Below are 21,467 nucleotides of genomic sequence, written 5' to 3'. Positions count from 1 at the left end.
AGAAGAGGGCCTCTGTGGAGCACAAAAATGCAAAATTCCAACTGCTTTGAAAGTAAAAAATGGCCCCCTTGCCTCTCAGGCCCCAATGATAGGACATAACATGTCAGGGGTCAGCATACAGCGGGCTCAGGAGCGGAGCCTGCTCCAGATGGCGGTGCCGGCTGTTATATCGCGGTCTCACAAGCCCAGTGGTCTGTTCAGGGTCCACCAGGTGCCGATAGCAGACCCCTGGCTGCCATGGCAAGCTGAAGAGCCCCCCTCAGTCACTGCCATCTTGGCCCTCCTGCTAAGCCCGGACATTGGCCTCGCTTCACAAGAAACAATACAAGTCCCTCAGGAGGACTACAAAATAGAATGAAAAGTGAAAAACTAATAAATATGGATTCCAGATCCCGTCCTCCAGCAGAGAAAGACAGAACGGTTATCGGCTCATCCGTAAAAGTCAGATCTGTCCAAACAGGAAATTATTTAACCCTTTTAAAAAATGGAAATAGGAAAAAAAAATATAAGAAAACCCAAAGTGCTGGAGCTCCGTCCAAATGACTGCGATAAAAGCAATCAGAGCATAAGAAATCGCATCAATACTAACTACAACTCACCATGGAAAGAGGAGCCCTCACCCCGCTCCGTCATCAGGAAAAGAGGCGCTGCAGCGCCCAGGAAATTATTGGTTTTATTACAAATAACTAAATATTTCTCCACCAAAACTAGGAAGTCATGTGACCAGGTAACTTACCGCACAACCGCCACAGTCACCTCAACAAATTATTATTTATTTATTTTTTTTTACACTTTTCATCCTACATTACAGTTTTTGCTGATTTCTCAGTACATTACATGGTAAAATGGACGGGATCATTCATAACTACACCGTCACTGGTCAGACATTCCTACCGTGCGTGCCCCGTGCAGCATAGTACACACACTACTACCGGCGACCACCAGGTGCAGGCTTTTATAATAGCTTACAGGGTCACGTGACCGACACCCTGCTACTTCCAGAATGGTACGTTCAGTAATGCAGCTCGCCATTGGTTTCCTGCCCTCACCTGTCCTGTGCGCACTCAGTTCTATGCTGTGATTTGTCCACTGTCATCTTGTGCTCTTCCGATTGGTCAGTTGTCAAGCACCGCTCTGCTATTCGTCGACCTTTTCACATTGCTGATTATGATTGGCTATTGGGTCTTAGTAGCGTTTTATTGGCTGAGGAGGAAGATTTGTCATGGCGGCCGTCCGCGGTGTTTCCCGGCTCTTGGCCGGGTTCTTGTGTCCGGGCGCCGGGTTGACGAGTCGAGTCCCAGGTCGTTTGTACTCGGTCAGTCACCTGTCCGTGCCGGAGAGAATAGAGAAGAAGCGGAGAGAAGCGCTGCAGGGCGGCGGAGTGCAGAGGATAGAAGCCCAGCACGGAAGGGTGAGAAGGGCACGGTGTCATCTAGGGGCTGCCTGTAGGGGGCAGCACTGTGTCCACCTGGCTTCCTGGGACATGGGCTGTGACAGCGAGGCCTGGATGGTGCTGGATATAGCGCTGTGGAGCCGTGTACAGAGGCAGGAGGGAGACAAGCGGCCACGGAGTGTCCTGTACATGACCGTGCAGGCGGAGCCGTGTGTGCAGAGTGCGGAGCCGTGCGGGAGGAGCGCGGCAGAGTGCGGAGCCGTGCGGGAGGAGCGCGGCAGAGTGAGGAGCGCGGCAGAGTGCGGAGCCGTGCGGGAGGAGCGCGGCAGAGTGAGGAGCGCGGCAGAGTGCGGAGCCGTGCGGGAGGAGCGCGGCAGAGTGCGGAGCCGTGCGGGAGGAGCGCGGCAGAGTGCGGGAGGAGCGCGGCAGAGTGCGGGAGGAGCGCGGCAGAGTGCGGAGCCGTGCGGGAGGAGCGCGGCAGAGTGCGGAGCCGTGCGGGAGGAGTGCGGGAGGAGCGCGGCAGAGTGAGGAGCGCGGCAGAGTGCGGAGCCGTGCGGGAGGAGCGCGGCAGAGTGAGGAGCGCGGCAGAGTGCGGAGCCGTGCGGGAGGAGCGCGGCAGAGTGCGGAGCCGTGCGGGAGGAGCGCGGCAGAGTGCGGAGCCGTGCGGGAGGAGCGCGGCAGAGTGAGGAGCGCGGCAGAGTGCGGAGCCGTGCGGGAGGAGCGCGGCAGAGTGCGGAGCCGTGCGGGAGGAGCGCGGCAGAGTGCGGAGCCGTGCGGGAGGAGCGCGGCAGAGTGCGGAGCCGTGCGGGAGGAGCGCGGCAGAGTGCGGAGCCGTGCGGGAGGAGCGCGGCAGAGTGCGGGAGGAGCGCGGCAGAGTGCGGAGCCGTGCGGGAGGAGCGCGGCAGAGTGCGGAGCCGTGCGGGAGGAGCGCGGCAGAGTGCGGGAGGAGCGCGGCAGAGTGCGGAGCCGTGCGGGAGGAGCGCGGCAGAGCGCAGAGCTGTGCGTGAGGAGCGCGGAGCAGTGCGTGAGGAGCTGTGCGTGAGGAGCGCGGAGCAGTGCGTGAGGAGCTCGGCAGAGCGCGGAGCTGTGCGTGAGGAGCGCGAAGCTGTGCGTGAGGAGCGCGACAGAGCGCGGAGCTGTGCGTGAGGAGCGCGGAGCAGTGTGTGAGGAGCTCGGCAGAGTGCGGAGCTGTGCGTGAGGAGTGTGGTGCCGTGCGTGAACACTCATGTGCCCCACTGCCGCCTCTTTGTCTCCGTGTTTTCCTCAGAGAGTTCCAGAATTTCTCTTTTTTTTTGGGGGGGGGTGCTTATCTGACATTCAGATCACTTCTATATTTTTTTCTCCCCCTAAGGATATGTGCAGACGATCCGGAAGTGGCAGCGCATGTTCACTGCGTCCAAAGTGCTGTCGTCTATTGAACGCAGGTGACTCCTCTGTGATCTCTGAACCGTGCGCAGTCACTGCGTGCAGTACATTGTACGGGTGACATTTCCCTTGTGGAGGCGTCTCCGTATGAGATATTGATCTGCTGCGGTCTGGAGAGACACAACACATGTCCGTCTGCGGGTGATACGCGGGCATCTGTGGTGGGCATGGGATTTCTTCCACTATGCTGTAACATCTGGACGCTGCACAAGTACACAGCGTCCAGCTCGCAGCGTTTACTGATCGTCTGCACATACTCTTAGGCTAAGTTCACACTGGGCGTTTTTGCCGTTTTTCTTTTTTTTTCTGCAGCAAAACCTGAAACAAAAACCTTTTTTTTTTTTTTTCCCAAACCAATGGGTGAAAACATACGTTTACCATAGCTGGTACGGTAAAACGCAGGTGAAAATTAGCATAAAAACCTCCCAGTGTGAACTTGGCCTTAATCATTTTATTTGTGTGAAACATAGAGGATTTGTAGCCATTCTAGGATCGGTTCCTCTGTTGTATAAACAGCGCCACATCTGTCTGCAGGCCACTGGTGATACTGCTGGTCAGTGATGCAAAGCCACAGCTTCAGGCATCACCCAAATATTCCAATTTATTTTATTTATAGAAGTCAAGTGACTGCAAAAATAACATGAATTCTGTCATTTCTGGTTGATTTTGTATTAGTCCCTGCAGGGGATCTGAGCCTGACATTGCTTACACGAGGTTTTCTACATTTTATTATTTTACTATAATTTACTTTTTCACCATTTCTCTTTTTCTGTAGTAAAACCCCCAAACCTGTATCTTTTTTATTTTTTAAATATTTTTCATTATGTTGTTAGTTCCTGTTTGGGATTTGAATCCGTGATCGCTTGTACAATACACAGCACTCTGTATATTACCGTTCTATGACTCCCGGCCACAGACTTTGCTTCATAGGTGGGCAACCATGGCCAACACAGCGAGCCTTACACGCCCAGGATAGGAGACAAGCTGTCACCAGAGCTTTTTTTTTTCTTCCACTAAATAGTACATGTGAAAGTAAGACAACTGGAATATGCGGAATATGTTGGCATTATATAAATAAAGATTATTATTTAAATGGATTTTTGTTTTCTCAAAATTCTCAAGTCCCTGGTAGCATCAGTCTTCTGCAGTGAATGAAGAGGTTCCCGTTTCTGAGATAGGAGGTGACAGTTGGAGAACGTGCAGCAGAATGTCAGTGTCTCCTCCATAGAATATTACAAGCACTAACTGTCCTCTCCTATCTCAGTAATGGGGAACGTGTCTTCTCTGAATGTGGATTTTGCCCATTGAATTGAGAGAGAAAGTTCAGTCCAGGAGGAGAAAGAAGCAGATTTCTCTGAGATATATTACATAGTTTCTTATTTTCATGTGCACTATTACATTTTTTTTTTTTTTAAATTACAGGGGTTATCCACAACTAGGACAACTCCTTCTCATACCCCATAAAGCCTATACTCTCCTCCCTTGCTGGCGCCATTCCCGCAGTGTCGGCACTCTCTCGTGCGGTTTGGTGACACGTAGTGCTGGCATCACTGTCTCCGCCTTTGCACAAACTGAACATGAGGAGTAAGTCCGAGCTGCAGCTGATCGCTGACCCGCCGGCACGGGAGGTGAGTATAGGCTTTATTATTGGTGCCAAGCGAGGGATATGACAAGGTGTTGTCCTAGTAGTGGGCAACTTCTTTTAAAATAGCGGTTACTTGTAAAGCACCACTCCAGTGTTTTTTATTGCACCGCTGGAGTGGTGCTTTAAATGCATTTCCCCTGCCCCCTTTCTCATACTCGCCTGTCGCCGCCTTCATCCTTTTCCAGCGTCGCTCCCGTCAGGTCTCCGGTATAAAATGACCTGCCGGCAGCTCCAATGTTCCATGGAGGTCCCTTCTCGGTACATCTCTGTGTGAGCTCCGTTCTGGCTCTCAGACGGACGTTGAGCTCTTGTGACGTAACTCCTAACTTCTGGCCAATCAGAAGTTACCGTACAGGCACAAAATGGCGCTTACTGTTCATGCTGTCAGGATTACCGAATTGTTTGCACATGCCTGACTTTTCTATGTCTGCCAGGGGAAGTTGACGGCGCGGGAGAGGATCAGTCTGCTGCTGGATCCCGGTAGTTTTGCAGAATATGACATGTTTGTGGAGCACAGATGTGCAGATTTCGGGATGCAGGAGGACAGGAACAAGGTAACGTGTTCAGAGCAGAGGGGTTTAGTGAGCGGCGAATCCTACAATACCATAGTGACTGTTATGTGTGTCCTGCTACCTGCAGAAGAGCTGCAGTCTGGGATATACAGCCGACCTCATCTACAATAACCGGGATCAGAGTTATCTCCCATCCTGGTTATTTAACCCTTTAGCTACCGTGGTCAGTAGCCACAATGGCAGTTAAGAAGTATTAAAGGGGAATATCCGACTTTCTCCCTGTTAATTATAATCTGAGATAATTAATGAAGCTGCTTATTGGGTTTCTCAGCGTTAGATTAAATGGTTGATTTCTTCCAAAAACGGCACCAAATCTGTCCCAGGTAGGATATAATAGTGAGTCCAGTCCTATTCATGTGAGTGGATCTGGACTGCAATACCACAGACAGCCTGTAAACAGGTGCGGCACTGTTCTTAAAGTTAGTCAGTCGGACCAGGCATGTGATCTCATAGTATGTAGCTTATGCCACAAAAGAAAAAAGAAGCCGTAGGTCATCACCTCCATCATTTCTACGTTTCCATTTGTGAGCTCTCTGTGCTCTTGGCAAATTTGGAAAGTGTTTAGAAAAACCATCTTGGCTCTGATTAAGTGGTTTTTGGGTTCAATACAGATTAATTATAAGATTCTTGCTGTCACTTCTCAATAGGATTTTGGTAACTTGCTGATCCCTGGGGGTCCGGTCGCTGTGACCTTTACAGATTTTGAGAACTCGCCTCCACAGAGCCCCATCTGGATGGAGTGGTGGTCATATATCCACTCCTCCATCCTTCTCTCTCCTCATCTGTCCATCGCCATCCCATAGAGAATAAATGGAGCCTGTCTGACCACCACTTCATTCAGATGGGACCCTGCAGAGCTTGGGATCAGCGGGGGTCTCAGTAGCCGGACTCTTGGCGATCAGCAAGTTGTCACCTATCCAGTCTGCCTTATAAGAGCCGCAAGACACTATAATAGAAACCCTAAGGGTATGTGCACACGTTGCAGATTGGCCTGCGGAATTTTCCGCACAGAATCTGCATCTCTTGGCAGAAAACGCAGGTAAAAATGCTTGCGGATTTCTTGCGGATTACTTTCGGATTTGTTGTGGATTGTCATGCGTTTTTTGATGTGCGGATTTGCCTTACTCAATATATAGTCAATGGGTGCAGAAACGCTGCGTTTCGGCACAAAGAATTGACATGCTGCGGAAAAAAAAACCGCAACGATTCAGCGCGTTTTTTCCACAGCATGTGCACGGTGTTTTTGTATTTCCCATTGATTAACATTGTGTGCACAACGCACTGTGGATTTGAGGCAATTCCGCGCGTCCAAAAACGCTGCGGAAACGCATCAAAATCCGCAACGTGTGCACATAGCCTAAAGGCGACACTCATACAATGGCGTTCTTACATGTCATCGCTCGTCCCATGGCAGTGCTGGTGTGCAGCCTGATAGCAAGTATATAAGAGCACTGAGGGCGGCACTCACCTGTCACACAGTGATCTCCGCAGGGCAGGAATGACGGCTCTATGCGAGGTTTTATCACTCAGAAACCTGTTGTGGAGCTTTATAGCCGATTTATGAGGTCTGTGTCTCCAGTGTTATAGCCTGACCTAAGTAACAGTAGAAATATCCATTTATCGGCAAAATAAAAAATCATCCCGTGGGCAGGAAAGACCATATAGCTGTCTATTGTTTAATGTGGCATCAGAAAATGGCCTTTTTAAATGTTAGGGTTTTTTTTTGTTATATAAAGAAAAAAAAAATATTTAATGGAGTTTTCTGACCACAAGATACCGATGACCTACCTCTTGAATAAAAACTGTTCTGCACATTCAATGGAGGTTTGTGGTCCGTCTGTGTTTTAATCCAGCCGCCACGGCATATAGCAGTCGGTTGCAGCTGAAAAAAAAGAAACATTTTGGTGCTCATGTAGGGTAGATCTAAGGGAAATGTTACTTCTTAACTTTTTTTTTGTGTGTGTGTGGTGTGACTATCATATCTGGATTTTAGGTATAAACATTCCAAATGTGAAAATCGCTACTCTTTAAAAAAAAATGTTGCCAAATTTCTGGTATTTTCATAAGTAAAAGCAAAACCCTATTGACCAACATTTACCACTATCTCATTAAGTATGATGTGTCATGAAAAAAAAACCAGTCTCAAAATCATTGGGATATATAAAAGCATTGCAGAGTCATTACTACATGTCAGATTTGAAAAATTTGGCTTAGTCGTAAAGTAGTTAAAAACGTTGCACGGCTTGAGTTCTTCTACAGGATCTCTGTTTTCCTGCACATATAAGATTGAAGTATGCTGTGGTCACAAATCAGCTGAGAGCAGCTAAGAAAAAAAGACAGATAAAAGAGAGAAACTACTGGTCAGACTGTTAGAATGAGCTCACTGACATATTTTCAGTTGACTCATTCTGCAGCCAGCAATTGACAGTGAGTGTGAGTAATAAATGTTCTCTAAATAATGGCTCTTCCCCGTTCATTGCAGTATCCTGGAGACAGCGTGGTTACCGGACAGGGCCGCATTAACGGCAGGCTGGTCTACGTGTTTAGCCAGGTAGTCGACAGACACAACTATATACATAGCGAGTATCCAGACATTTATGGTTTGTTTTTTCATGTTCTTATATTTTATTTATTTATTTTTTTCTAACAGGATTTTACTGTGTTTGGCGGCAGCTTGTCTGGAGCTCATGCTCAAAAAATCTGCAAGGTATCAAAAACCTGATAAACCATATACACGGTGGCATCAAGTGGATATCATCAGACTAACCCTCCTCCTATGGACTGTGCAGATCCCTGCATATAATATCTACCATATCCTACAGCCCCGGGGGTCTCCCGACTGAAATGCCTCTGGGGGAGTCCTCCCGACTGAAATGCCTCTGGGGGAGTCCTCCCGACTGAAATGCCTCTGGGGGCGTCCTCCCGACTGAAATGCCTCTGGGGGCGTCCTCCCGACTGAAATGCCTCTGGGGGCGTCCTCCCGACTGAAATGCCTCTGGGGGCGTCCTCCCGACTGAAATGCCTCTGGGGGCGTCCTCCCGACTGAACTGCCTCTGGGGGCGTCCTCCCGACTGAACTGCCTCTGGGGGCGTCCTCCCGACTGAACTGCCTCTGGGGGCGTCCTCCCGACTGAACTGCCTCTGGGGGCGTCCTCCCGACTGAACTGCCTCTGGGGGCGTCCTCCCGACTGAACTGCCTCTGGGGGCGTCCTCCCGACTGAACTGCCTCTGGGGGCGTCCTCCCGACTGAACTGCCTCTGGGGGCGTCCTCCCGACTGAACTGCCTCTGGGGGCGTCCTCCCGACTGAACTGCCTCTGGGGGCGTCCTCCCGACTGAACTGCCTCTGGGGGCGTCCTCCCGACTGAACTGCCTCTGGGGGCGTCCTCCCGACTGAACTGCCTCTGGGGGCGTCCTCCCGACTGAACTGCCTCTGGGGGCGTCCTCCCGACTGAACTGCCTCTGGGGGCGTCCTCCCGACTGAACTGCCTCTGGGGGCGTCCTCCCGACTGAACTGCCTCTGGGGGCGTCCTCCCGACTGAACTGCCTCTGGGGGCGTCCTCCCGACTGAACTGCCTCTGGGGGCGTCCTCCCGACTGAACTGCCTCTGGGGGCGTCCTCCCGACTGAACTGCCTCTGGGGGCGTCCTCCCGACTGAACTGCCTCTGGGGGCGTCCTCCCGACTGAACTGCCTCTGGGGGCGTCCTCCCGACTGAACTGCCTCTGGGGGCGTCCTCCCGACTGAACTGCCTCTGGGGGCGTCCTCCCGACTGAACTGCCTCTGGGGGCGTCCTCCCGACTGAACTGCCTCTGGGGGCGTCCTCCCGACTGAACTGCCTCTGGGGGCGTCCTCCCGACTGAACTGCCTCTGGGGGCGTCCTCCCGACTGAACTGCCTCTGGGGGCGTCCTCCCGACTGAACTGCCTCTGGGGGCGTCCTCCCGACTGAACTGCCTCTGGGGGCGTCCTCCCGACTGAACTGCCTCTGGGGGCGTCCTCCCGACTGAACTGCCTCTGGGGGCGTCCTCCCGACTGAAATGCCTCTGGGGGCGTCCTCCCGACTGAACTGCCTCTGGGGGCGTCCTCCCGACTGAACTGCCTCTGGGGGAGTCCTCCCGACTGAACTGCCTCTGGGGGCGTCCTCCCGACTGAACTGCCTCTGGGGGAGTCCTCCCGACTGAACTGCCTCTGGGGGCGTCCTCCCGACTGAACTGCCTCTGGGGGCGTCCTCCCGACTGAACTGCCTCTGGGGGCGTCCTCCCGACTGAACTGCCTCTGGGGGCGTCCTCCCGACTGAACTGCCTCTGGGGGAGTCCTCCCGACTGAAATGCCTCTGGGGGCGTCCTCCCGACTGAAATGCCTCTGGGGGCGTCCTCCCGACTGAACTGCCTCTGGGGGCGTCCTCCCGACTGAACTGCCTCTGGGGGCGTCCTCCCGACTGAACTGCCTCTGGGGGAGTCCTCCCGACTGAACTGCCTCTGGGGGAGTCCTCCCGACTGAACGGCCTCTGGGGGAGTCCTCCCGACTGAACGGCCTCTGGGGGAGTCCTCCCGACTGAACGGCCTCTTGGGGGGCACGGAAGAGGTCTCCTGACTGATGATACTGGTAGTTCTGATCCATTAATATTGTAGCTATTAAGTGATCAGAATTTTTTTTCCTCTGGTGGCTGAGTTGTCTCATGCGATTTCCTTGCTTTTTCCTTTAGATCATGGATCAGGCAGTCCTGGTGGGAGCCCCCGTGATTGGACTTAATGACTCTGGCGGAGCTCGTATCCAGGAGGGTGTGGAGTCCTTGGCCGGCTATGCTGATATCTTCTTGGTAAGAAACGTAACGTATGGATCATTACCATTAGGGCTAATTAATACGACCTGATTGCTTTTCTCTACTGTGATAAACTGTACCGTACATGGGCGCTTTGGGGGCTAAGAAAATAGAGTATAGAATATAAAAATGTACAAAAAAAAACACTTTAATATTTGCATCGCCAGCTCCCCTCACCCTTTTCTAATACAGAAAGTAAAAAAGCATATTTGGTATTGTCACGTCCTGTAAAGTCTGATGTATACAATTATTTAACCCATACATTAGACGCTAAAAAGCTGGAAGATTGAAACGTCAAAGTTTCCCCTTTCTGCGGTAACAATCCCCAAATCAAAATGCAATAAAAACATCCTATGTACAAAAAATGGTATCACGAAAAGACCAGCTCGCCACCCGAAATACAAGTCCTTACACAGCTTCATGGACAGAAAAATAAAACCATTATGGGCCATTGAATCTGGTGACACAAAGCAGAATTTTTTTTATTTTGCCAGCAAAGGAAAATAAACTAAAACTATACAAGTTTGGTATTGCTGTATGCATGCTGACCTGGAGGTCATTTTTACTACTGCAAAAAGATGTCAAATTGCTTCTTCTTTTTTTTTTCTTTTCACCTAATTTAATTTTGTCCCATTTTCCAGTAAAATTGTCCTCCCAAGAAAAATAAACCCTCATCTATCTGTCAATTCAAAAAATGAAAAAGGATATGACTCTTGCGAGTAGGAGAAGAAAAAAACTAAAGCAAAAATATGAAAATTGTCTTTGGGTTTAAGGAGTATAACAGCTCCAGAGAAGGATGTGTGCTATAGACATGTATAATGGCCACTGCCTATTGAAATGCTGCAGCTTTACAGAAGACGCCACATTTTAGGGAAAGTTGTGTCTCCAGTTATGTAACGTAGTTTCTCCATTGTCAGAGGAACGTCCTGAGTTCGGGAGTTGTGCCGCAGATCTCCCTGATTATGGGACCGTGTGCAGGGGGCGCAGTTTATTCCCCAGCACTTACAGACTTCACATTCATGGTTAAGGTAAGACATCTTCTTCATCTTCATTTTCTTCAGAAGTAGCACCACTTTTGTGAGTGAGCTGAGTTTGAGATTCCAAAATCAGACATGTCTGATAAGGATTCTGGAAGGTTACAAATGGGGATGCCTGGTCCCAGGGATTCTGGTTCTGGTACCCAACCCCTACTTTATTCCAAAGTTCGGTTTTGGTATCAGAAGAGTATACTAACTTGAACCAGAACCAAACTTTTGAGCTGGGAAAAATAAAATCTCTTTCGTATGAGGGTGTTTAAAGAGGTTGTCCATAAATGTCTCAAATCGACCTCCACAGAAGAAATATCCTAAATATCCCTCTGGGACCCGCACCAGACTCTAGTACGTGGCCCTGTCTCATCACCCGGAGATGACAAGGTGCTTGTACATGTGCATTTTTCTCTGTACTTTTATGACCGTTTGAAAAATTGTCAAGAACAATTTCTTAAATTTTTTTGTGGATATCCCATGAATGTTCAAGATGAGAACAACTCTTTAAATCTTTCTTTAAAAAGGCACCGAATCTACAAGCTGAGCCCCCATCAGATGATCGTGAGTCTAAGTTCCCTGAGAGGACTAACCAATACAGTGAAAAGTAAAAGTTTTTGAAAAATAAAAAATATATAAGTTCAAATCGCTCCCCTGTTTTTCCCCCCTTTAAAAATGAATAAATAAATTGCACGTGCTTGGTATTGCTGCATAAAAGTACGACCCATCAAAAAAAAAATCATATCTACTCCAAAATTATATCAATAAACACATCAGGGTGCAAAAACCAGGCTTTTACACAGCTCCAAAGCCCGAAATTGTAAACGTTACAGGGCTCAGAAAGTGTTGACAAAAGCAAATTTTTTTTTTTTACAAATTTTTTTATTTTTTTTTGTCACCACTTAAAACAAAAGCTATACATGTCTTGGATCTGCATACTCGTACTGACCTGTAGAATCATTGCCAGGACAGTTTCTCTGTAAAGTCAACGCTGTAAATAAAATAAAAAAGTGTACTTCTGCAATTGTTTGGGGTTTCTTTTTCCCTTTCTTTTCAGTACATCACATGATTTTATATATATATATATATATATATATATATATATATATATATATATATATATATATATATATATATATATATATATATATATATATATATATATATATATATATATATTGATATATATATATAGTTTTATTTCCCTTTATTCCCAGAGTTCAGCCTCTTGGTTGAGATAATGTGTATATATATATATCAACCAAAAGGTTATTGCTCTGGGAATAAAAGGGAAATAAAAAAAAACCAAATCGCCCGGTCCTTAACTTAAGGGGTTATGTATGAGACAAGAACAGAGTAAGCTTTTCGTTTATACTTGGAATCCTGGTTCTCTAGGTTGCGGAGAACTACAATTCTGGCAGATTTGAAAAGGCATTTTCACCTTTTAATGAAAAAAACAAACAAAATTTCTTGTGAGAACTAAGGAACTTTTGGGAGTGAAGGCTATTTGGGTGCAATACCCGACAGGTCTGCAGAGTTTATGGAAGTAGCGGGAGATGTAATGGCAGCCATATACGATATGATTTCTCATGAACAGAACATCATGGCAGTACAGGACGTCTCTGGCACCCGGGGACTTCTCGTAGGTGGACATCCTTTGTAATATCCCTGTATAATATATTATCTAATATGTCGGAGTCATTCTGCTAAGCCCATGGATCAGTCTCTGTCCCTGCTCTTGTCTCCCCAGGACACGTCTTACTTGTTCATTACTGGTCCGGATGTCGTAAAATCTGTCACCAATGAGGATGTGACACAAGAAGACCTTGGAGGAGCCAAAACCCACACTGCACTGTCAGGTTATAATCTCTTCTACTCCTCTCTGCCCTGTATGTGTGGATATAACGATGCCGTACCGAGGCGTCCGTGGGTCATGGTCTGTAGTTGGGCATCCGTGCTGTAACATCAGGGCCACCTCAGGAGCACACAAGTGATTTGGCCTTGATTTCCATTAAGCACAGGCTGGAGTTTTGGCTTGTGAAAATGTAACAGGATTGAAGCCATCCGTCCTCCAGAAGGAAGAAGGCCGTCTCTCTCCAGTGATGCCTTTATGGCGGTGGCTAGCTCCTAAGTCCGTGTCTGACTTGTGCCTTGCAGGGGTGGCTCATCGAGCTTTTGAGAATGATGTTGATGCTCTATTAAACCTGCGTGAATTTTTTAACTACCTCCCACTGAGCAACCAGGATCCAGCACCTATCAGGGAATGCCACGACCCGAGGTGAGTGTCCTGAAAATCTCACATTCCCATTTCTGCCTATCTAGGCCATGTGCTTCAAAGCTAAACCTGTATATGTTTGCGCTCCTTCAAACGTCCGAATTTCTCACGTACTAGAAAAACAGACCAATTTTGATTTATTTTTTTTTTTATTTTTTCCTTCGCAATCCCATAGATTTGTATTACCAATGTTTATCAGACCCTCGGATCAAAATCTGACATGTCTGCTCCGACAGCACTCGTACGAGGGCTTTGGACATATGAGTCCTTCCATATATTCTGCCTGATCCATATCACACTGTATATCCTAATAGGAAATATATGCATGAAATTCACATTCTGACATGTGGGTCATACTGGGGGACGGAGTTCCCACAGTGTTGGATTTGAGAAGCGTCTTACACCACTATTGTACTGCAATTTTTAGTGCAAAACTCGCAGTATAGTATATGTGCAGCTAGATTATATCTGTCCGTGTTACAAAATACATATGATTAACCCCGTAGCAACCATAGACTTTTTATGATGGTGATGCCTAATGCTTAGAACATATCCAGAGTTCTCTGCAGCTCAACAAAGCTCACTCGTTTTATTCATTTTACAAGTTACAATTTTAATTTAATTTCTTTTATTTTTTTGTGTCGCAGTGATCGCTTCGTCCCTGGATTAGATACTGTCGTTCCCACGGAATCCACTAAAGCCTATGATATGCTGGACATCATTCATTCGGTAACGTTTCCGGTGTCTTAAATCTCGTTAAAACAATAAATAATACGGTATATATTACACTCCAGGACATTGAAACTGCAACACCAAGAAGGCAAAAATATTTTGTTATAGACATGTCAGTGAGCTGCCACTGATGAAAGATTAGAAACAAAATTTTCAAAACCTCTCGATCTATCCAGTATGACGTAAGAGTGTGATGTGCAGAAAACCCAGCACTTACGGCCCCGGCTGCTGTCAGTGAGATTATAAAAGAGAACCTGTCATCTGATTGTGCACTACCCAAACCTTGAGCAGCCTGAATCACAGCCATGCTGCACAACTGCAGCCAGGTATATTGTCCTCTGAAATGCTCCAGTATTTCAGAGGAAACATACTTTAAGGATCCGGGTAATGATCATGGACGGAGATGAGACTTTTCCGGCTGGCTCTTCCTAGCACTGCTAGACGTGACTCCTCATGAGAGACCTGGCAAACGTCTAGACAGGCACTGGGAAGAGATGGCCGATGGCAAAGCTGGATTGGTCTCGTCTCTATGGTCCTTTGCTGGATATTTAAAGTATATTTTCTCTGACACGCCAGAGTATTTCAGAGAAAACTTGATTGGCTGCAATCATGCTGCCAGGCTGTGATTCATGCCGCCTGTGGTTTGGGCAGCATGAGTCAGGAGAGTGGTTCCTTTTTAAAGGTCGTCTGACTGCCCTTGGACTAATAATCAAAATCTGCTGCTGTCAGCTCCCTTTGCAATTGCTGACCAATGATGTGTTCAACGGTTTTCAAGTACAGAGTTGCTGCAGGCCATACAGGCTGCTCACAGTAGCACTAACAACATGTGGCCCAGCGTGGTCGTGTTGTAAAGTGGCTCCTGGCCATAAGAATGTATTGTTGGACACAGCTAGTGACACAGTATACAAAAGCTTTATAAGATTCTCAGCACAGCAACATCTATTTTCATTACTCCGAGATGTTGGTGTACCTGTGATGAAGACTAAATGTTGCTGTATACTGTGTCACTAGCCGTGTCCAACCATCTAGAGATGCTGCAGCTCATGGTCACACACGCATAGCGAGGGGAGGCAGTGACTGTACCGATGTCACGGGCAGGGCTGCTCTCAGCGGCTTCTTTGTATGAGTTTTCTCATTTCTCTACTTTGTTTTATTCGGACTACATTCCCTCTACTTTTCTGTTTTTTTAGATTTTTTGGTATTTGGCTTTGATAAAACTCTGATACACTCAAGTGTGCGGATTATGTTTTTTTTTGTTTTTGTTTTTTACTTGCAGATTTTTGGCATTTAATGCAATTCTTTGGGGAAAATCCACACAAAACTCAGTGAACCCGCAAGAGAAATTGGCACATGGATATGAGATTTCTGTAAATCCCATCCATTTTGCTTAAACTGTAAGATGCTGTAGTTTTTGCATCAAAAACTCATCGTGGAAAGTTTGACTCAAAGCAGACTGCATCTGTTCCATCACTGGTCCTGTGAGGTCCTCTGTATAAATAAAATGGTGAAGTACAAGATCCATGGCCCATCGGACACCTACACTGAGCATACACATCATTACAGTGAAGGAGACGTTCAATATTCCGGTGAAGTTGTGTGTTCGTTTAGTCCGCAGGTGAAAAGAACAAGCTAGGAGAGGAGGAACGTTGTCATTGACTCAGTGACGTCTCGGGTTCAGCTGTAATAATGTGCTGTGTGCTCAGTTTAGGTGTCTGGCCTGCTGAGCTGCCAAGTCACTGACTTATCTAGAGGAGCTTGCAGGACCAGTGAAACGGAAGCATTCACTCTTCCAAAGAAGCAGCTGAAAGAATCCTGAAGTGGCATCAGTATATTCACTCATGTTTCCTCCTCTTGTCAATAGTGATGTATAGTGACATGTAAAAGTTTGGGCACCTCTGGTCAAAAGTACTGTTTTTGTGAACAGTTAAAGGGACACTGTCACCTGAATTTGGGGGGAACAATCTTCAGCCATGGAGGCGGGGTTTTTGGGGTGTTTGATTCACCCTTTCCTTACCCGCTGGCTGCATGCTGGCTGCAATATTGGATTGAAGTTCATTCTCTGTCCTCCGTAGTACATGCCTGCACAAGGCAATCTTACCTTGTACTATGGAGGACAGGAATGAACTTCAATCCAATATTGCAGCCAACATGCAGCCAGCGGGTAAGGAAAGGGTGAATCAAACACCCCAAAAACCCCGCCTCCATGGCTGAAGATGGTTCCCTCCAAATTCAGGTGACAGTGTCCCTTTAAGCAAGTTGTGTGACCACCAGCTGCAGCATCTCTACATGGTCGGACACGGCTAGTTACACAGTATACAGCAAGGGCCCCCTGATTACTTTTTTTTTTTTTTTTAATTCCATTTTGGAACTTCTTAATATTTCATGATCTATTGATGAAATGTATTTTTGTTTGCTGAGGAATTGGAAGCGGCGTTGAGGATAGCTTGGAAGGGTTCGAGTGTTAGATGGGATGCCAACGAGGAGTCTATTGCAAATGTACTAACTTTTTTTGTATAAATCATTTTTATTGGTCACAGCAATAAAGAATAAAGGTAAACAGTACAAACTGATAAATCTGTGCAATGATAGACAGTAATTTTAAATCGAACAGGAAGAGCATAGTTACATTTATGTCTTACGATATAATTTTCTAATTAATAATGCTCTTGACTATCCCGAAATTATGGGTTAATAACAATAAAGAATTACCGGGATAGTTGATAACAATTATTAAATTCCTTTGTAGATATTTAAAATACAATATGAAAATCAAAACTGGATATGAGGAGGACATACATAGAAAGTAAGAAAGAGGAAAGAAAAGAGGGTAGAAAGAAGAAGAAGAGAGGGGTGGATGAGGGGGTGGGGAATTCAGGGAAGGAGTGCGGCTGCCCCCGTAGCCCAGCGGACAAGACGCATGCTGAGGAACGGCCCGGAAGCATACGAAAATAAGCTACACAGTGTGTCGGGTTCTGGAAACCCAGAGATCCAGTTCAGGAGTTTCCCTAAAAGCGATCCAAGGGGCCCATGTGTTGTAGGTTTTTTCTACGTTACCTGGTGACTGGTTTATCAACTGCTCCATTCTATAGATGTTATTAAGTTCTGCCACAAATTCTGTACGGGTAGGAAATTTTTCTTGTTTCCAAAACCTAGGGATTAGATTTCTGACTGCGGTAAGAAAGTGTCTGAGGATACCCCTCTTGAACCTGGATATTGATAGGTCGCATAGAGACAGCAATGCTAGACCTGCTGAAGGTTGGATCTGTGTGATAGACAGCTTATTATGGAGTTCAAAGACAGCCAACCACAAATCCTTTATGGGGGGGCAGTCCCACCAGATATGCATGTAAGAGCCTATTTCCTTTAAACATCTCCAGCAGGTGTCAGGGGTCGTGGGGAACACCGCATGCACCATGGAGGGGCATCTATACCATCTTGCTAGAATTTTATAGCTCCTCTCCTGTGATACCGCGCATAATGACGATCTGGATGAGAAGAGAAGAATTTTTCCCCTGTCTTCAGATGACAAGGGCCTTCCCAGATCGCCCTCCCATTTCGGGAAAAACAATGGCCAACCCTGCAGTGGAGCCCTCCCCTCTTGGAAGATTTTATACAGCAGCGAGACAGTATGATCCGGGGGATTTGCTGATATACAAAGCATCTCAAAGGGAGTTAGCGGCCTGCTGATATTGGTTTGTTTAGAGATTGAGTGGATATAACTTTTTAGTTGTTCATAGAAGAACCAATCAATAGAGTGGGATTCTTCCTCCGGGAATAATTCCCGGAGGGACTTCATCCCAGTTTCTTTTAAGTAATCATGGATGATGGGTTTGGAGTCTTTTCTCTTATTTAGAAATGTCTCTCTATTCAGCCCCGCTGGAAAAGCAGAGTTGTCATAAATTGGGATTAAAGGGCCCGGGAGAGTTGTGATCTGAAGGTCTTTGTTTCGGTTTTTAATGAGAAGCAATATGTTTCGCGTGAGGAAAGGTATGTAAGTGCCCGGTCCTAGCCCCCTGCCTCCTGTCCAAAGAACAACTTGAGGGTCGCATCCGTTAAGATCGTTTTCTAGGTTTACCCACTTTTTGTTGTTTTTACTGTGATAAAGGTCTAGGATACAGGTTCCCATTGATGCATAACTATAAATCGCGAGATCCGGGAGACCCAATCCACCTGTCAGTTTAGATCTACTTAATGTTGTATATGAAATACGTGCCCGATTATGAGACCAAATAAAACGGGCAATTATTTGTTTGAGGCGGGAAAAGAAGGAAGCTGGCAAGTATAGGGGAATTGTTTGAAAAAAATATAAGAGACGAGGCAGAAGGTCCATCTTAACTGCATTGATCCTACCCAGCCAGGACAATTGGAGCCTGTGCCATTTCTCCAAGTCTGAGTTTGTTTTCTGTAGGATTGGCGCAAGGTTGCTTTCAAACAATTTAGACGTTTTGCTTGTAATTTTGATACCTAAATAAGTAAGGGAATCAAAGTTCCATTTAAATGGGAAGGACCTCCTTAATTGATCCACCAAGGGGAGTTGGAGTGAAATGTTTAGGATTTCGGATTTATGGGAATTCATTTTGAAGTTACTTAGGTGGCCAAATTTATGTAGCTCCGAAATGATATTTGGTAGACTCGTAGAGGGGGACGTGATATATAGGAGGATGTCATCTGCAAAAAGTGCTAGCTTATGTTCTTCAGAACGTAATTTTATGCCATTAATTGATGGGTTGTTTCTCAGGGCCACAGCTAAATGCTCCATTGTTAGGATATATAAGAGGGGAGAGAGAGGGCACCCCTGCCTTGTACCATTCCTGATCGGGAACATTTCTGATAATGTGCCATTTACCTTGACCTGGGCACTAGGACAAGAATATAGGGCGGAGATCCTACGCAGCATGTTTTCTTTTAGGCCAATTTCCTCTAGGGTCTGGGAAATAAATTCCCAATGGACCCGGTCAAAGGCCTTTTCCGCATCTATTGACATGATACACAGGGGGTCCCCCTCCCTGCCCGCTCTGTCAATTAGAGACATGGTTCGGATTGTGTTGTCCCTCGCCTCTCGCCCTGGGACGAAGCCCACCTGGTCTTGGTTTATTAGTTTTGGTAGAAGGGGGCATAATCTATTGGCTAACATTTTTGCATATATTTTAATATCCAGATTTATTAAAGAGATCGGGCGGTAATTTTCGCATGTAGAAGGGTCCTTGCCCAGCTTAGGGAGAACTGTTATGTGAGCGATGAGTGCCTGTGTAGGGAAAGAGCCCCCAAGAGAGACAAAATTACAGGCCTTCAGGAATATTGGACTAAGCAGCGAGTTGAACGACTTGTAGAAGCCTGCTGAGTACCCATCAGGGCCCGGGCTCTTGCCCTGTTTCAGGGCGCTAATGGTTTCAGACACCTCCTCCACCGAGAATTCCCTTTCAAGATCAAGTAGATCACCTTCAGGCAGAGTGGGTAGTTTATGTTCCTGTAAATATGATTTGATTTTGTTACGGAGAGAATGTAGTGGGGCCTCTTTATAGTGACCCGCTATGTTATATAGAGATTTGTAGTATTCGCTAAAGTTGGAGAGAATATCTTTGGTATTAAACATTTTCTTCCCCTCTTTGTTTTTAATAAAAGGAATGTAGGTATTGGGATTACGTTGATTGAGGGCTCTGGCCAAGAGTCTACCACTTTTATTGCCGAGCTGGTAGAAGCGGCTCTTGAGTCTTTCTCTGAGGCATTTAGATTTTTGGTCTATTATAGATAGCAGTTTTTGTCTGGCCGAGGAGAGCCTAGCAAATGTGCTGGCCTCAAGGTCTCGTTTGTGTTTGTTTTCTAATTGGTGGATTTGATCTGTTAAGCTAAGTATTTCCGCCGCTCTTTCTTTTTTTAACCTAGCGCCATGAGAGATGAGGACGCCTCTTACTACACTTTTCAAAGCCTCCCATTTTACAGTGGGGGACGTGGAGTCTTCCTCGTGATCAGTCATGAAATCTGTGATTGTTTGATCAATCTTGGATTTACATATGGGATCCTGTAACAGATTTTCATTCAGACGCCAGGAGAAACCTGCTCTCGAGGCAGAATGAAGTGAGATTGTTAGGTAAATAGGAGCGTGATCTGACCACAGTATCGACCCCACATCCGCCTTTACCTGCATGTCGAGTAACTTATGTGAAACGAAAAAATAGTCTATTCTACTATAAGTGTTATGTATTTTTGAGAAGAAGCTATAGTCCTTAGTTGTTGGATTAAGAACCCTCCAGATATCTACCAGTCTCATGCTGTGCAGCTGGGATCTTATTTTTTTAATAGAAGATGCAGGATATGAGGACTTACCCGAAGAGACATCCACCGCAGGGTTCATAGGAATATTAAAGTCGCCCCCAAGTATCACAGGAGAGGAACCAGCAAACTCCTCGAGACGTCTTTTGCAATCGGCTCCAAACTTCTGTTGCCCTTGGTTTGGAAAATAAACGTTAGCGATTACAAGTTTATGAGCTGCCCATGTGATGAGCAGGAAGATATATCTGCCGTGTTTGTCAATTTGTGAGTCTAAGATCTCAGGTACAAAGGATTTGTGGAAGGCTATTGAGACACCTTTTGACTTTGAAAATGGATTTGGGCTATGATACCATTTGGGATAATTTTTCGTGGTACAGTGTGGTACCACACCAGTTTTGAAATGTGTCTCTTGGAGCAGTAGCACAGAGACCCTCTGTTTGTGACTCTCAAATAGGACCCGACGTCTTTTTTCTGGTATATTTAGCCCCTTAACGTTGAAGGAGCAAAATTTAAAATCATCCATTGTCAAATATCCCTACGCCAACCCGCAACACTATGAGCCCCGTCCGCCAGAACCGGTGACAGCCAAGGGTAGTAGGGAAGGAACAATAGGAGGGAAGGGAAAAAGACAGGGTAGAGAAGAGATAATAGAACATGGAAAACATGAAAGAAGGTGCGTTAGGGTTGACGCACCAGGTTAGACTATGCATCTGTGTAGTTAGGGCAAAAGAATGGAGAAGGAGAAGTCTCCTCCCCTCCCTTCGCCCGTGCACCTTAGGTGGATAAGGGAAGCCAAGGGAGACACTGAACCCCCCAACCCCCCCGAACTTGGTATGTCCCATAAATGAGGATTTGCAAACATGTAGACAATAAGTGATCATGGGACCACTCAGCTGCAGCAGAGTATCTGGGCATATTGCAACAATGGGCAGAAACTAATTAAAACTAAGAAGAAAATGAAACAAATGAAGAGAGGAGAACTTCATGGGGGATCTGAGGAGCCTTCGTTGGTATGACGATTCTTGGAACGGGGAACCTTGAGCCACCTCGGAGGAGCATCTGGAAGTGTCGGGGCCAGAGGCCAATCTGGAAGATCTATTAATGGGAGTTCAAATGTTCCTAAGAAGTTAGCCAGGTCCCCAATCCGGCGAAAGTATGCACTTTTGCCGCCTTTGAATGCTGTTAGTTGGAATGGGAACCCCCACCTGTAGGGGATATCTCTTTCCTTGAGAACTTCCAGCAAGGGCTTCAGAGCTTTGCGCAGAAATAGGGTGCGCCTGGATAGGTCTGATAGGAGTAGAATTGGATGGCC

General features: G+C 46.7%; 1 protein-coding gene across 1 annotated transcript in view; it reads left to right on the top strand.

The window, feature by feature from the left end:
• The first annotated feature begins 1,187 nt into the window (after nucleotides 1-1,187).
• Nucleotides 1,188-21,467, top strand: part of PCCB (propionyl-CoA carboxylase subunit beta) — a 45,508-nt gene continuing 25,228 nt past the window's right edge. The window contains exons 1-9 of the mRNA XM_069727958.1: nucleotides 1,188-1,411; nucleotides 4,898-5,017; nucleotides 7,518-7,586; nucleotides 7,686-7,742; nucleotides 9,737-9,850; nucleotides 10,771-10,881; nucleotides 12,629-12,737; nucleotides 13,036-13,156; nucleotides 13,801-13,882. Of these exons, the coding sequence (XP_069584059.1) occupies nucleotides 1,223-1,411; nucleotides 4,898-5,017; nucleotides 7,518-7,586; nucleotides 7,686-7,742; nucleotides 9,737-9,850; nucleotides 10,771-10,881; nucleotides 12,629-12,737; nucleotides 13,036-13,156; nucleotides 13,801-13,882 (972 nt within the window). The 5' untranslated portion in view covers nucleotides 1,188-1,222. The remainder of the gene's footprint in view (nucleotides 1,412-4,897; nucleotides 5,018-7,517; nucleotides 7,587-7,685; nucleotides 7,743-9,736; nucleotides 9,851-10,770; nucleotides 10,882-12,628; nucleotides 12,738-13,035; nucleotides 13,157-13,800; nucleotides 13,883-21,467) is intronic.

The sequence above is a fragment of the Ranitomeya imitator genome, chromosome 5, assembly GCF_032444005.1.
Source record: "Ranitomeya imitator isolate aRanImi1 chromosome 5, aRanImi1.pri, whole genome shotgun sequence".
Lineage (NCBI taxonomy): Eukaryota > Metazoa > Chordata > Amphibia > Anura > Dendrobatidae > Ranitomeya > Ranitomeya imitator.
The sequence above is the reverse complement of the archived record's forward strand: the minus strand, read 5'-3'. Positions and strand labels throughout refer to the sequence as shown.